General features: G+C 41.0%; 1 protein-coding gene across 1 annotated transcript in view; it reads left to right on the top strand.

Moving 5' to 3' along the window:
• LOC139413198 (fer-1 like family member 4) overlaps positions 1-16525 on the top strand; it is a 104361-nt gene extending 87836 nt beyond the window's left edge. The window contains exons 43-46 of the mRNA XM_071160300.1: positions 262-503; positions 10193-10488; positions 11412-11512; positions 15318-16525. Of these exons, the coding sequence (XP_071016401.1) occupies positions 262-503; positions 10193-10488; positions 11412-11512; positions 15318-15498 (820 nt within the window). The 3' untranslated portion in view covers positions 15499-16525. The remainder of the gene's footprint in view (positions 1-261; positions 504-10192; positions 10489-11411; positions 11513-15317) is intronic.
• Positions 16526-17276: the final 751 nt, after the last annotated feature.

Here is a 17276-nt window from a genome sequence, read left to right on the forward strand (position 1 = left end):
CACACACACACACACACACACACACACACACACACACACACACACACACAACCTAGAAAACCAAATTGATTAATTATTTTGTAAATCATTTTGGTGATGAAATGCCAGATGTAACAATGGGGACATTTGAGTTGTTCTTACCAGATGTGCCTCTCAAGATGTACAGTAACTGGATTCAGATTTTATGGATAATATATAAAGATTATTTGTAGAAAGATGTTGTGTGAATTGACGTTGAATTGTTTGTCACTCTGAATACAGCTGGATTAAAGGCTTAGATGGGAACAAACAGGAGACTGATGTCCACTTCAACTCCTTGACTGGGGAGGGGAACTTCAACTGGCGTTTTGTCTTCCGGTTTGACTACCTCCCCACAGAGAAAGAGATCACCTATACAAAAAAGGAGTCTATCTTCTCTCTGGAGGAATCTGAGTTCCGCCAGCCTGCCGTTCTTGTGCTTCAGGTCTGGGACTATGACCTCATCGCCGCAAACGACTTCCTGGGTGAGAGGTCATGATGAGTTTGTATCTTTGTGGTTCTGTTGTCCTGTGTGAGCATGGAGCTTGTCGTGGGTTCGATTACGCTGGAGCCACCCATACGTATAATTTATGCAGACATGACTGTAAGTCGCTTTGGGTAAAAGTGCCTGCTAAATGGCATAAGTATTCAATTATTTAGATTTTTAGTTTTCCTCTTCTCAGTTCATATTGGCTACGAAAACAATACCAGAACGACTGATGAACGTACCAATTACTAGTAAACATGAACTATAAATTAGCACTTCACTTTTGTATATATTTCTTTTTAACCTTTATTTCAACAGGGAGTTGAGACCAAGGTCTTTTTCACAAGGGATCCCTGCATTTTACAATGTTACACCTTTTACAAAATACAGGAAAATACAAAAGTATAGATGGATTCAAGAAAAACAATCACATTTCTCAATACAGAGGTCCTCTACATTTTTATTTGTCCGAGAGGCAAATACCAACGTATCCAGTTTAAGTTATTCACTGGCCCAGGCACTAACGTATCCAGTTTAAATGATTCACTGGCCCAGGTCTTTTAATGATGACTTAATCAAGTATTATCTGCTTGTAATGAAGAAGAACAAAAGCAAATATGAAGAGTTAATGGTGCTGATGACAAAAACAATCACACACAATCCTTTAACTAGGGTATGTTTTTCATAATACATAATGGTGTGTTTCTAGATTGTTTAGTAGAATTCAACACAGAATATATACTAGTAAACACAAGTAAACATATACTAATAGAGAAATTAGGGCAAAGGCTGCTAAGGTTTTGATCTTAGTCGTGAGTGTTGGCATGACAGACATTGGTCTTCCTTCATACTGTCCAAGCTGAAATTCATAAATAGTTATACAAAAAAATGTCCTTAAAGTGACAGCTTCCTGACATCTTAACCATCTTCTTACCTCAGAAGGAGACCAAGAACGATTTATCTCAGCAATCAACTAATGTATTTAATTACAATAGTTTGTCACGTTAGCATAATGTGACCCGTTGAAGGTTGTAGCCGCTACATCACCTTTTTGGAGAGGTGATCGGTCCTCTGATAATTACATAAAGATCTAAAACACTATAAAGCACACAGGTTCTTTATCAACAGGGGTGGAACGTGGAAATAACAAGCACACAACAAGATTGCAATAGAAGTCATTTTATTTTCAGCAGCAGCAATTAATAGTTTTAGCATCAGCTTTGTATTCAATAGATTCATAGTTTCCCACATCAATAATCAACATCGGAGTGCTCAGCATATAAGCATAATTAACCACATCTTCAGTGCTGTCATGCGCACAATTATTCTATCGCCATAGTTAACTTTATACATAGTAAGTAGATGAGGAAGTGCCCAAGGAGGAGGTGAGCGGATCCTGGCTGAAGGGCACAATCTTGCCAACCACATACTCGACATACGATTAGGCTACCAAGCTGCCACACTGGAATTTGGACTAAAGGCACAGTCACCGCTCTCGTCCTCCCGAGGCACGTCAACCTTCACAGGTAAAGTGAAACTGCTGAGCACATGGAAACACTGGCATTTCTAAGGCAAACCCCACTACCCAATAATAAGATGCAAACGGGCACAATCAGTCTAGATGTGACGCCTGTCACATATTCCCCCTGCAATTTCAAAATGTGTCCTCACATTTTGGACAATAATAAAAGTAGCATGCAATAAAAATAAGAAAATATGCATGCAAAATATTAAGAAATCAAATCTTCAATACCATTAGGAAATGTTAAATGTGTGACACAATAGTGTGTTGCGAAATCTGTCATGAATGTATTGTAATGCTTTTAAAATGGTATAACTGTCTTAATTTTGCTAGACCCCTGGAAGAGTAGCTGCTGCCTTGGCAGCATATAGGAAAAGCACTCCACAAGATCCAGGGTTTGCACAGCCAAGCCAGTCAGGGTTAACTCGGGACAGTCAGCTCAACCTGCCGACTACGCCAAATGTAACATGTTGCCGATACTACGCCACTTTTTTCTATTCATGAGGTGACCTCAGGATTAAACTAACACACACAGGTTCTTTTAATTGGAGGTGGCACATGGGAATAGCGATCAACAACAGTATTTTTTTTCCTGCTGAGTAACACAACACATAACAATATTTTAATCTTCAGCTACAGGTACATATGCCTATACTAGGACAAATATTAAAACATAGCATATAGATCAACAATTAAATCACCGGTCAGTATATGTAACTCAGATCAATATGTTGTGCAGCACTCACATTCACAGGAGGGTGTGCCCAGTGAGAAGGTGAGAAGGTCAATGGCATATGGGCATTTACACCATATACAGACATACTTACAGCTGTTAGGCTAGTTCTCTGTTTGGACTATGCAACATTGAGTACGTTCACATACACACAATATTAAGATTAGTGTGAATAGTCAGATTAATATAATAGTTATATTTAAAGGTTTATAAGCTTTGCAAGAATAACACATTTTCTAATAATCCTGTTTACATGGACACATCTGAAATCAGGCTACCTGATGGGACTTTGATAAATGCAGAAAATCGGCAGTCAAAAAAAAACGTTCTACCAAGCTGGAAAGCCTAGTTGATTCTGAGTTTGGACATTTGTATTTATTTAGTATGCTCTTCCTGGGGTCCCGCAACATTAAGGCAGTTATATACAATTACAAATATTACATTTCATAACACTTTTCACAACACATTAAGTCTCTGCACTCAGGCACTGCTCTACTACCACATATCTACAATACAAAATCCATGGGCACTGTGCGCCACCCATAGTCTGGGCACTGTGCGCCACCCATAGTCTGTTCTGGACTTGGGGATTGTGAAGAGACCCCTGGTGGCATGTCTTGTGGGGTATGCACCTATTTGTGTCTGAGCTGTGTGACAGTAGTTTATACAGTTTATACAGACAGCTTGGCGCATTCAGCATGTCAATACTTCTTTAAAAATAAGTAGTGATGAAGTCAATCTCTCCTCCACTTTCAGCCATGAGAGATTGACATGCGTATTACTAATGTTAGCTCTCTGTGTGTACGTTTAAGGGCCAGCCGTGCTGCCCTGTTCTGTGCCAATTGTAATTTTCCCTCTTTGTGGCACCTGACCACACGACTGGACAGTAGTTCAGGTGCGACAAAACTATGGCCTGTAAGACCTAACTTATTGATAGTGTTGTTAAGAAGGCAGAGCAGCTCTTTATTATGGACAGACTTCTCCCCATCTTAGTTACTATTGCATCAACATGTTTTGACCATGACAAATTATTTAAAGTACAACTAAAGTAGTGGGTATCTGTACTTAACTTTTACTTCACTACATTCCTAAACAAAATAATGTATTTTTTACTCCATACATTTTCCATTTCCATTTGACTATATTAGTATTTTACTGGGTGAATTTAACTTATACTTGAGTAACTTTCTATTAAGGTATCTATACTTTTACTTAAGTATCACAATTGGATACTTTTTCTACCACTGATCCAGAGTTACTTGAGGCAGTTTAGTCACCAATTTCCACATTATTCATTTCAATATTTAGTTGAGGTTTTTATTTTAATTTGTACTATTTTCTACATTGTAGAATAATAATGAAGACATCAAAACTATGAAATTACACACATGGAATCATGTAGTCACCAAAAAAAGTGTTAAACAAATCAAAATATATTTTATATTTGAGATTCTTCAAAGTAGCCAACCTTTGCCTTGATGACATAGTTTTCATGTATTCATTATTATTCTACAATGTGGAAAATAGTAAAAATAAAGAAAACCCCTTGAATGATTCGGTGTGTCCAAAGTCTTGACTGGTACTGTAAATATACATTTTGTATATTCTAAAATGCATACTTTTCCCGAACTCACTTCAATCATGCATAAGACGGAGGCTTGCGCTGCTGGTGCTGGCACATGCGCAGATCAAATACACCGCTTGAACTCCGATTAAGCGGCCATCTCTGTCGGCGCCGACAGAGATGGCCGCCTCGCTTCGCGTTCCTAGGAAACTATGCAGTTTTTTGTTTTTTTTACGTGTTATTTCTTACATTAGTACCCCAGGTCATCTTAGGTTTCATCACATACAGTCGAGAAGAACTACTGAATATAAGATCAGCGTCAACTCACCATCAGTACGACCAAGAATACGCTTTTCGCGACGCGGATCCTGTGCTCTGCCTTACAAACAGGACAACGGAGTGGATCCCATGCAGCGACCCAAAAAAACGACTCCGAAAAAGAGGGAAACGAGGCGGTCTTCTGGTCAGACTCCGGAGACGGGCACACCGTGCACCATTCCCTAGCATTCTTCTTGCCAATGTCCAGTCTCTTGACAACAAGGTTGATGAAATCCGAGCAAGGGTAGCATTCCAGAGGGACATCAGAGACTGTAACGTTCTTTGCTTCACGGAAACGTGGCTTACTGGAGAGACGCTATCCGAAGCGGTGCAGCCAACAGGTTTCTCCACGCATCGCGCAGACAGGAAAAAACATCTTTCTGGTAAAAAGAGGGGCGGGGGCGTATGCCTTATGACTAACGTGACATGGTGTGATGAAAGAAACATACAAGAACTCAAATCCTTCTGTTCACCTGATTTAGAATTCCTCACAATCAAATGTAGACCGCATTATCTACCAAGAGAATTCTCTTCGATTATAATCACAGCCGTATATATCCCCCCCCAAGCAGACACATCGTTGGCTCTGAATGAACTTTATTTGACTCTTTGCAAACTGGAAACCATTTATCCGGAGGCTGCATTCATTGTAGCTGGGGATTTTAACAAGGCTAATCTGAAAACAAGACTCCCCAAATTTTATCAGCATATCGATTGCGCAACCAGGGGTGGAAAGACCTTGGATCATTGTTACTCTAACTTCCGCGACGCATATAAGGCCCTGCCCCGCCCCCCTTTCGGAAAAGCTGACCACGACTCCATTCTGTTGATCCCTGCCTACAGACAGAAACTAAAACAAGAAGCTCCCACGCTGAGGTCTGTCCAACGCTGGTCCGACCAAGCTGACTCCACACTCCAAGACTGCTTCCATCACGTGGACTGGGACATGTTTCGTATTGCGTCAGACAACAACATTGACGAATACGCTGATTCGGTGTGCGAGTTCATTAGAACGTGCGTTGAAGATGTCGTTCCCATAGCAACGATTAAAACATTCCCTAACCAGAAACCGTGGATTGATGGCAGCATTCGTGTGAAACTGAAAGCGCGAACCACTGCTTTTAATCAGGGCAAGGTGTCTGGTAACATGACCGAATACAAACAGTGCAGCTATTCCCTCCGCAAGGCTATCAAACAAGCTAAGCGTCAGTACAGAGACAAAGTAGAATCTCAATTCAACGGCTCAGACACAAGAGGCATGTGGCAGGGTCTACAGTCAATCACGGACTACAGGAAGAAATCCAGCCCAGTCACGGACCAGGATGTCCTGCTCCCAGGCAGACTAAATAACTTTTTTGCCCGCTTTGAGGACAATACAGTGCCACTGACACGGCCTGCAACGAAAACTTTCGGTCTCTCCTTCACTGCAGCCGAGGTGAGTAAGACATTTAAACGTGTTAACCCTCGCAAGGCTGCAGGCCCAGACGGCATCCCCAGCCGCGCCCTCAGAGCATGCGCAGACCAGCTGGCCGGTGTGTTTACGGACATATTCAATCAATCCCTATACCAGTCTGCTGTTCCCACATGCTTCAAGAGGGCCACCATTGTTCCTGTTCCCAAGAAAGCTAAGGTAACTGAGCTAAACGACTACCGCCCCGTAGCACTCACTTCCGTCATCATGAAGTGCTTTGAGAGACTAGTCAAGGACCATATCACCTCCACCCTACCTGACACCCTAGACCCACTCCAATTTGCTTACCGCCCAAATAGGTCCACAGACGATGCAATCTCAACCACACTGCCCTAACCCATCTGGACAAGAGGAATACCTATGTGAGAATGCTGTTCATTGACTACAGCTCGGCATTCAACGCCATAGTACCCTCCAAGCTCGTCATCAAGCTCGAGACCCTGGGTCTCGACCCCGCCCTGTGCAACTGGGTACTGGACTTCCTGACGGGCCGCCCCCAGGTGGTGAGGGTAGGCAACAACATCTCCTCCCCGCTGATCCTCAACACTGGGGCCCCACAAGGGTGCGTTCTGAGCCCTCTCCTGTACTCCCTGTTCACCCACGACTGCGTGGCCACGCACGCCTCCAACTCAATCATCAAGTTTGCGGACGACACAACAGTGGTAGGCTTGATTACCAACAACGACGAGACGGCCTACAGGGAGGAGGTGAGGGCCCTCGGAGTGTGGTGTCAGGAAAATAACCTCACACTCAACGTCAACAAAACTAAGGAGATGATTGTGGACTTCAGGAAACAGCAGAGGGAACACCCCCCTATCCACATCGATGGAACAGTAGTGGAGAGGGTAGCAAATTTTAAGTTCCTCGGCATACACATCACAGACAAACTGAATTGGTCCACTCACACAGACAGCATTGTGAAGAAGGCGCAGCAGCGCCTCTTCAACCTCAGGAGGCTGAAGAAATTCGGCTTGTCACCAAAAGCACTCACAAACTTCTACAGATGCACAATCGAGAGCATCCTGGCGGGCTGTATCACCGCCTGGTACGGCAACTGCTCCGCCCTCAACCGTAAGGCTCTCCAGAGGGTAGTGAGGTCTGCACAACGCATCACCGGGGGCAAACTACCTGCCCTCCAGGACACCTACACCACCCGATGTCACAGGAAGGCCATAAAGATCATCAAGGACATCAACCACCCGAGCCACTGCCTGTTCACCCCGCTATCATCCAGAAGGCGAGGTCAGTACAGGTGCATCAAAGCTGGGACCGAGAGACTGAAAAACAGCTTCTATCTCAAGGCTATCAGACTGTTAAACAGCCACCACTAACATTGAGTGGCTGCTGCCAACACACTGACACTGACTCAACTCCAGCCACTTTAATAATGGGAATTGATGGGAAATGATGTAAATATATCACTAGCCACTTTAAACAATGCTACCTTATATAATGTTACTTACCCTACATTATTCATCTCATATGCATACGTATATACTGTACTCTATATCATCGACTGTATCCTTATGTAATACATGTATCACTAGCCACTTTAACTATGCCACTTTGTTTACATACTCATCTCATATGTAAATACTGTACTCGATACCATCTACTGTATCTGCCTATGCTGCTCTGTACCATCACTCATTCATATATCCTTATGTACATATTCTTTATCCCCTCACACTGTGTACAAGACAGTAGTTTTGGAATTGTTAGTTAGATTACTTGTTGGTTATTACTGCATTGTCGGAACTAGAAGCACAAGCATTTCGCTACACTCGCATTAACATCTGCTAACCATGTGTATGTGACAAATAAAATTTGATTTGATTTGATTTGATGACCAAATAAAAAGAAAGATTGCTCAGAAAAACAGGTTTTATCAGTGTATGCTTAATTCAATTATGACATTATGCCGATTTAAGATAAGCAAAGTAAGAGGTTTACGTGACTAATGCCATACTCGGCCTATTGCCATTATCAAAATTTAATATCAAATTACTAGTGTGCATGGTAACATACTCAATCGACCACCTCTCTTGTTTCGACTGTGCACGCCAACCTTCTCACAGCAATGGGATCTGCTGAACAAACAGCAATTTTTATAATGAAGGCCACACTCTTATTAATTGCAATCTCACACACCTGGCACTGACGAAGGCACAAGGCTGCTTTTACTGTACCCTGTTACACATTGAATGTTAGCATCCTATTGGTTTCCATTCATTCACGTCACTACTAAAACAAAACGTGTAAAAAAAATCAACCTTTGCCTAGCTGCAATAAAGGCTTTACAAATGTTTTCCTTTTCAACAGACTGATATTACTTATAATTTATTTAGTGTTGTTTACACTGTTCCAAACAGTCAGAAAAATTATATTGTAATCTAACAGCACCTGTTTGTCGCACACAATATACATGCAGCTCTCGCTCCTAACCCCTCCTTTTCCTTGATCTCCATCTTAATCTTAAGATTGCTTATTATTATTATAATGATAATCATAATAGGCCATGTCGTTATCATTAGTAGGCTTTGTATAGTAGCCTTGTATAATCACCATCGAGCTGTAGGCCAAAGAGCGTGTCCTGTTTAGTTGTAACACTGTAACTTGCTTAGGCTTATATTTCAATATATAGGCTACTGTATCAATCAATCATTCCATCACACAGCATACGAGACATTCATGCTTTGAAATGTAATCAAGCATTTTAGTTTTAAAATGAAATAATAAAGGGAGCTTTGAATAATTAGCCTAAACAATAAATAAACCGCAATTCACAAATGCATGCAACTATTTTCAGTCTGCTGTAATAAAGGCTTTCTATATCTCTTTTTCCGTTAGAACATGCTCTCTGTGTTCGTGTATATATTATGACTACATTTTGTGAAGTTTCCTTTTTGGCTGTTCAGGCACACAACATAATTTTTGGAGGTAACACCCCTTTGTCAGTGATTGGACAACAGTAGGGATTCTTCAATAAAGTCTGTTGTCATTCAACAAGAGATGACTAGTTTTCAAGCAACTTTTTTTCATTGAGAAATACTGCATCAAACATCTTAGTTAGATATGAAGTTGCACGACTAAGATCTCTTTGGCAAAAACGGTAATTAATGATACAGTTCTTGAGTCATCTTAGATTAATTCTGACTATTTTGAGGAAGTGTATACTGGCTACGGCGTCTCAAAATGGACAAACAGTACTATCGGCACTTTTTTTAAATTTTTGAAGCGAAGGTCTTTTAAGGGAGGACAATTTTTATAACCATAATGCAACACATTTTGAAAAGGCCATCGTTGGTCACCCCTTTTCAAAGTGTGTTGCATTATGGTTATAAAAATTGTCCAGCATGACCTTTACAAAAGTCATGTGATCAAAGGTCATGCAGTTTTCGATTAAGCCAAGGTGCTTCTCACCAACTGCACCCATCACCTATATTGCGGGAGGCAGTATTTGTCAACCAAATCATTAGTGTGTTTTGTTTGACCCATTCGAACGTGGCCAAAAAGGTGACTGAAACAGGAACCAACTTTGCAGCTGTTCTAAAGCTACAGCAGATCCAAATGAAAGTGATATTTCAGACCTCTCTCTTACCAATTCATTGTAGACATGTTATGTTTTCAGTTTGTGATATGGGGCTATAGAAAAGTTTATTTCAACATTTATACAGATACGCTTTTATAAACAATAGCAGATATGTTGAAAGTGCCATATTGAACTGAGCCTTGCTGTTGGAAAACCACTACAGTGTCTGACTAATGGCTGTCGCAAATGCACCTCCCCCGACTTCACTCCTCGACTTGTTGGCTTCGTTAGGCTTACCACACAAACAAACCATTGTTAAAAACATGACCTCTGGGCCCTCCTGAGTGGCGCAATGGTCTAAGGCATGCTTGAGGCGTCACTAGAGACACAGGTTCGATCCCAGGCTGCGTTACAGCCGGCCGTTATTGCTGTGATGTCGACTCCTTTTGGGGTGTGTAGATATTAAAATGGCAGGAAAACTATTGCTTAGCTTAAAACTCTTCAGCTGCTAAAGGTTGCTCTCGCCTCTCTGTCACCTCTCTCCCAGGCTCCATTGAACTGCGTCTGAACGACATGGTGCGGGCAGCCAAGACCTCAGGGCAGTGCAGCATAAAGATGGCAGAGGACAAGGCCAGTCCCCGCTTCTCTATCTTCCTTAACAAAAGGATGAAAGGATGGTGGCCCCTCATCAAGCTCAAGAGTCAGGAGGACATTGAGAGGGAGGAGAAGGAGGCTGAAGAGGCAAAGAAGAACAAGAAGAAAAAGAAAAATAGCAAGCACAGAAACATGAAGCCGGAGGACCTTCAGTTTGTAGACAGCAGTGGGAGCACTTATCTCCTCATGGTAATGCATTATGAGATTATAATTGACCTGGAGGGTTGGGCAGGATTAAATCCTGGTGTGGGTCACACATTAATAACTGAGATTATGGGGAGGATCCTAGTTAGCCAAAACACCATGAAAGTTTGGTATTTTATACATTACCTTCCTCTTAATTGTCGTCCACTTAATTGTGCCATTGTTGAACTTTCCAGACACTTTTAAAGTGCATGGCAGTTATCCTTAAGAGTCTATCGACACCCGTGCATCATTCTAAGAAACATAATTTTAAAAATCCACATCAAAATCCATCAGTTTATTCAGCATGAATATCTTAGCAAAGGAGAAATGCTCACTAATAGGGATGTAAACAAATTTGTGCACAAAAGTTAAGAGAGAAGTTTTTTGTGTGTATGGAACATTTCTGGGATCTTTTATTTCAGCTCATGAAACATGGGACCAACACTTTCCATATTGCATTTATATTTTTGTTCAGTGTAGTAAAGGCCAAATTAAAAATAAATAAATATATTTTTATACTTGAAATGGTCCTAAAATTCCAAATCAAATAGCTGAATGTTAATGACTTCCAGCACCTTGAGCCTCCAATGACTATAGTGGAATCAGATTAGAGTGAGGGTATGGTTTAGTCTCGAATTGGTGGTAGTGATAAGTGTAGGACTTAAATATAATCTTTCTGTATGTGTGTTGTGATTAGGGCCCTGTGTTTTGCACAATCATCTGACATAGTAAGATTGTATCCTGTATTTTAAGCCTTATCCAAAAGTTTGAACTACACAAAAAATGAAACCAATTGTCTGAGGATGGTGCTGGACCATCAGACATAAAATGAAAAGTGGAAAAAGCTTTAAATCCAGGCATGTCACATGATTGTGCAAGACACAGGGCCTTATTTGATAACTCTTTGTATTTTCTTTTTTGTTTAGGGAAAAGTGGAGGCAGAGTTCCAGTTGGTGACACTCGAGGAGGCAGAGCTGACTCCTGTGGGAAAAGCCCGCAAGGAACCTGAGCCACTTGATAAACCAGAGTAAGTGACTAAAATTATGTTATTCAATCAAAATAATTGTGCAAGAAGTTCTCATGGTCATAAAAAATTAAATGCTTTCCTTTTTTAGAATGTTTGAGTGCTGAGTGCGTGGGCAGACCTTTAAGCAATAAAGCCAGAGGGGATGTAGTATATTTAAGTAATAAGGCCTGAGGGGCTGTGGTATATGGCCAATATACCACGGCTATGGGCTGTTCTTAGGCACAACGTGTTCTTAGGAACGACGGCTAAGGCTTGGATACAGCCCTTAGCCGTGGTATATTGGACAAATACCACAAAACCCCAGAGGTGCCTTATTGCTATTATAAACTAGTTACCAACTTAATTAGAGCAGTAAAAATATGTTTTGTCATATATGTGGTATATGGTCTGATATACCATGTCAGTCAGCATTCAGGGCTCGAAACACCCAGTTTATAGCAATAACGTGCAAGGGGGTGTGGTATATTTAAGAAATAAGGCCTGAGGAGGTATGGTATATTGCCAATATACCACGGCTAAGGGCTGTTCTTAGGAACGACACAAAGCGGCCATTATAAACCGGGTCATTCGAGCCATGAATGCTGATTGGCTTAAAGCCGTGGTATGTCAAAACATTTAGTTTTACTGCTCTAATTATGTTGGTAACCAGTTTAAAATAGCAATAAGGCTCCTCGGGGGTTTGCGATATATGGCCAATATACCACGGCTAAGGGCTGAGTCCGTGTAGCGTCGTGTGTAAGAACAGTCCTTAGACATGGTATATTGGTCATATACCACAAACCCCTGAAGTGCCTTTTTGCTATTATAAACTGGTTACCAACCTAAATATAACTGTAAACAAGTAGTTTTGCGTAATACCCATGGTACATTCTCTGATGTACACATGGCTGGAATGCTGTTTCATCCAATCAGCAGTTATAAATATATGTGGGTATTACTGATGGTGGCTAGTAATTTAACAAATTGTATAATACAAATTGTAAAATAAAATGGAGAAAAGCCTGGGCATACTGTAGACTTATTAAAACATTCTAAAGTGCATACATCAATTTGGCAGGTTCAGCCCGACAGAAGCCTATAGCTTGGGTGTCCAGATTTCATCCATTCAAATTATGAGGGCACACAATAAAAATTCCGTACCGGCACAGCTACAGTGCCTTTGACTTTTTCCACATTTTGTTACGTCACAGCCTTATTCTAAAATGGATTAATTTGCTTTTTCCCCGTCATCGATCTACACACAAAAATCATCATAATGACAAAGCAAAAACAAGTTTTAAGAAATGTTTGCTAATTTATTAAAAATAAAAAACATATCACATAAGTATTCAGACCCTTTACTCTGTACTTTGTTGAAGCACCTTACAGCATCGAGCGATTAAAGCATCTTTTTGGGTATGACGTTACAAGCTTGGCACGCCTGTATTTGGGTAGTTCCTCCATATTCTTCTCTGCAGATCCTCTCAAGCTGTGTCACGTTGGAAGGGGAGGGTCGCTGCACAGCTATTTTCAGGTCTCTCCAGAGATGTTTGATTGGGTTCAAGTCCGGGCTCTGGCTGGGCCACTCAAGGACATTCAGAGACTTGTCCCAAAGCCACTCCTGAGTTGTCTTGGCTCTGTGCTTAGGGTCGTTGTCCTGTTGGAAGGTAAACTTTTACCCTAGTCTGAGGTCAAGAGCCCTCTGGAGTAGGTTTTCATCAAGGCCAAATCAAATCAAATGTATTTATATAGCCCTTCGTACATCAGCTGATATCTCAAAGTGCTGTACAGAAACCCAGCCTAAAACCCCAAACAGCAAGGAATGCAGGTGTTAAAGCACGTTGGCTAGGAAAAACTCCCTAGAAAGGCCAAAACCTAGGAAGAAACCTAGAGAGGAACCAGGCTATGAGGAGTGGCCAGTCCTCTTCTGGCTGTGCCGGGTGGAGATTATAACAGAACGTGGCCAAGATGTTCAAATGTTCATAAATGACCAGCATGGTCAAATAATATGTCTGGGACAGGTAGCACATCTGGTGAACAGGTCAGGGTTCCATAGCCGCAGGCAGAACAGTTGAAACTGGAGCAGCAGCACGGCCAGGTGGACTGGGGACAGCAAGGAGTCATCATGCCAGGTAGTCCTGAGGCATGGTCCTAGGGCTCAGGTCCTCCGAGAGAGAGAAAGAAAGAGAGAAAGAAAGAGAGAATTAGAGAGAGCATACTTAAATTCACACAGGACACCGGATAAGACAGGAGAAGTACTCCAGATAAAACAAACTGACACTAGCCCCCCGACACATGAACTACTGCAGCATAAATACTGGAGGCTGAGACAGGAGGAGTCAGGAGACACTGTGGCCCCATCCGATGATCCCCCCCGGACTGGGCCAAACAGGCAGGATATAACCCCACCCACTTTGCCAAAGCACAGCCCCCACACCAAAGAGTTCCATCTTTGTTGAATCTTGTTTTGCATGGACTAAGAGTCTAACTCCAAGCGGGCTGTCACATGCCTTTTACTGAGGAGCGGCTTCCGTCAGGTCACTCTACCATAAAGGCCTTATTGGTTGAGTGCTGCAGAGATGGTTGTCCTTCTGGAAGGTTCTCCCATCTCCACAGAGGAACTCTAGAGCTTTGTCAGAGTGACCATTGGGTTCTTAGTCACCTCCTTGACCAAGGCCCTTTTCACCCGATTGCTCAGTTTGGCCGGGGAGCCAGCTCTAGGAAGATTCTTGGTGCTTCCAAACGTCTTCCATTTAAGAATGATGGAGGCCACTGTATTCTTGGGGACCTTCAATGCAGCAGAAATGTTTTGGTACCCTTGCCCAGATCTGTGCCTCAACACAATCCTGTCTTGGAGCTCTACAGACAATTCCTTCGACCTGATGGCTTGGTTTTTGCTCTGACTTGCACTGTCGTCTGTCGGACCTTATATAGACAGGTGTGTGCCTTTCCAAATCATGTCCAATCAATTGAATTGACCACAGGCACTGTATTGCCAATTTCACTGTAGAAAAGGGGCCACAATACATGTCGTGTTGATATGATTTTCAGTTTGCTTCCATATGTCTGGTTTCACAGTGATCATAAGGAAAAATAATCTAAAACAATTGCTATGTGTATTTTTTATCCCCATTCTCCAAACTGTTAACCATTTATAAATGACAGTGCATGGAGAATGCTATTTCTTTCGTGAAAAATATAAAGTATATGCTTTTTCCACTTGGAACCGGTAGGTTCGCAAAACCTTATTCATGGTTTCCTTGTGCGTAAAGGTGGTGGAATTAAGTTAAAGTCAGAATACAGCTTATCTGAAGACACCTCTACCACATCTTCATTTCTTAGATCTCCACCCTGAACGAATAGCGGGTGAATAGCTTAAGATCAAGGTCAGAATACGTATAGAGTGCATAAAAAGGGAATAATATTACATTTACTTGTGCTTAATCGGGGTCATTGAGCGCATTTGATCTTGCATTAACATGTGTTTGTTGTTAAGTGAATACAAATGGACATACCATTCACATTTTTTATAGAAGTTGTAAATGGGGGTCATAGACTGCATTTAAACATTGATACAGTTTAGAAGGTTTGATTGAATCTGATCCGTGGGCACACTTTGTGCAATTCGCTAAGTTTACACTGAAAACAAAGCTTAAACATCTATTCATTTATTATTTACCTTAATGCCTTATTAATGAGTCCTACTGCTCAAACTATGTCATTGCCTACTGTATTAAAAAATGTAATTAAACAAATCCATGAAACTGGGAAACATTACTAACTTTTTTGTTCATTTTGTCTCTTTCCTCATTCTACCTTATATTAGTCGCCCCAAGACAACCTTCAACTGGTTTATCAACCCCATGAAGACCTTCATCTTCTTCATTTGGAAAAAATACAAGAAGTACATCATCGCTCTACTCATCCTGGCAATCCTGCTGGTTTTTCTCATCCTCATCCTCTACACGCTCCCTGGACAGATCAGTACGCTCATCGTAAATGGATGAACAGTTAACAAGTGCATAAGGATCAGACGGAGAATGAAACATCTATATGAGAAATATACTTTGTTATCATAAGTTCCATTTAATTTGCGTTAGGACATTGTGTGTGGTAGATTTGCTATTGTGATATACTCTATGTAAGTGCTAATTTCCTTTGTATAAGTCTTGTAATTTTCAAAAACTTGGTTATTATTAGACCAATCTTAAACATTTATTAAACAATCAAAGCTACTGATGAGGAATTATTTGAACTGACTTGGCTCAGAACCGGACAGGGCAGCTGGCCCTTAAACGTACACGGAGAGCTAACATTAATGACATGTATGTCGATCTCTCATGGCTCAAATTGGAAGAGAGATTGACTTCATCATTACTTGTTTTTGTAAGAGGTGTTGACAAGCTGAATGTACCGAGCTTTACTGAGCTGTCTGTTGAAAATACAGCGCGGACACTCATGCATACCCCACAAGACATGCCACCAGATGTCTCTTCACAGTCCCAATGTCCAGAACAGACTATAGGAGGCGCACAGTACTAGATAGAGCCATGACTACATGGAACCCTATTCCATATCAGGTAACTGATGCAAGCAGTAGAGATTTAAACATTTAAAAAGAAGGTAAAAAAAAAGGTAAAAAATACACCTTATGGAACAACGGGGACTGTGGAGAGACACACACAAAAGTACAGACACATGCATAGGCACACATTTTTGATATTGTTGTATGGTGGTATTGAACATTTTGTGCTGTGGATATGTAGTGGTGTAGGGATATTATATGATGTACTGTTTTATCTTTAGCTCATTCAGTACGAACATAGTTCACTGCTTTATCTTTTGTTTTATACACAATGTGGGTGCTTTGGTGTGTTTGGACCCCAGGAAGAGTAGCTGCTGCCCTGACAGGAACTAATGTGGATCCATAATAAATACAAAAAATAAACACAAAAATACAAATACTAATCAGGAATGTTCCTCAACCACATTATTTACAATATGTACTTTTTCAATAAATGTCTGTCAGTGAAATAACCTGCCTCATGTCATTCTTAATATATGGAATGTTTAGGCTTTTCTCTCTTCTGGTCCACTACTAGGTCATGAAGGTTATTGCAGAATTTCTGTTAAAGGGAAATGGAAATACTAGGCTTTAGAACACCAGCTAACTGTAACCATAGAGATCCTATTAAATTACTTTTTTTGTATACATATTTTTATTCTAATTCCTAATTCTATGACTAACTGTAAATCGCCATTTTGGTATTTTTGCATCATCGGTAGAATAGTTTTGGAATTCCTGAATTTACTGAGACCATGATCTCTGTTTTCTGGTGTCAAACCACATATGAAAACATTATACATATTTTTAACGCTGAAAAACAGCCCTTTCAAATGATATGGCATATAATAGCACCACATCAATCAAATGGCAATCAGTCAAGAAAAAACACCATCTTATATGCTTTTTTGCAAAGCAACTGCCATTTACACAACTTCCTAATGAAGAGCGTACTGAGGCTTCCTTCTTTTCTATGGATTGATAATTCCTTTTACTGTGAATGAGTTACAGCAGTTTTATTGACCGGTGGTATTTTTCTAGAATTCTATGGAATGTTCTGTGATCAGACACTTTCTTATGTGGATAGTATATTAATTATATATTTTGGGGTGGCAGGTAGCCTAGTGGTTAGAGCGTTTGGCCAGTAACCTAAAGGTTGCTAGATCGAATCTCCGAGCTGACAAGGTACAAATCTGTCATTCTTCCCCTGAACAAGGCAGT

Source organism: Oncorhynchus clarkii, chromosome 7 (genome assembly GCF_045791955.1).
Source record: "Oncorhynchus clarkii lewisi isolate Uvic-CL-2024 chromosome 7, UVic_Ocla_1.0, whole genome shotgun sequence".
Classification (NCBI taxonomy): domain Eukaryota; kingdom Metazoa; phylum Chordata; class Actinopteri; order Salmoniformes; family Salmonidae; genus Oncorhynchus; species Oncorhynchus clarkii.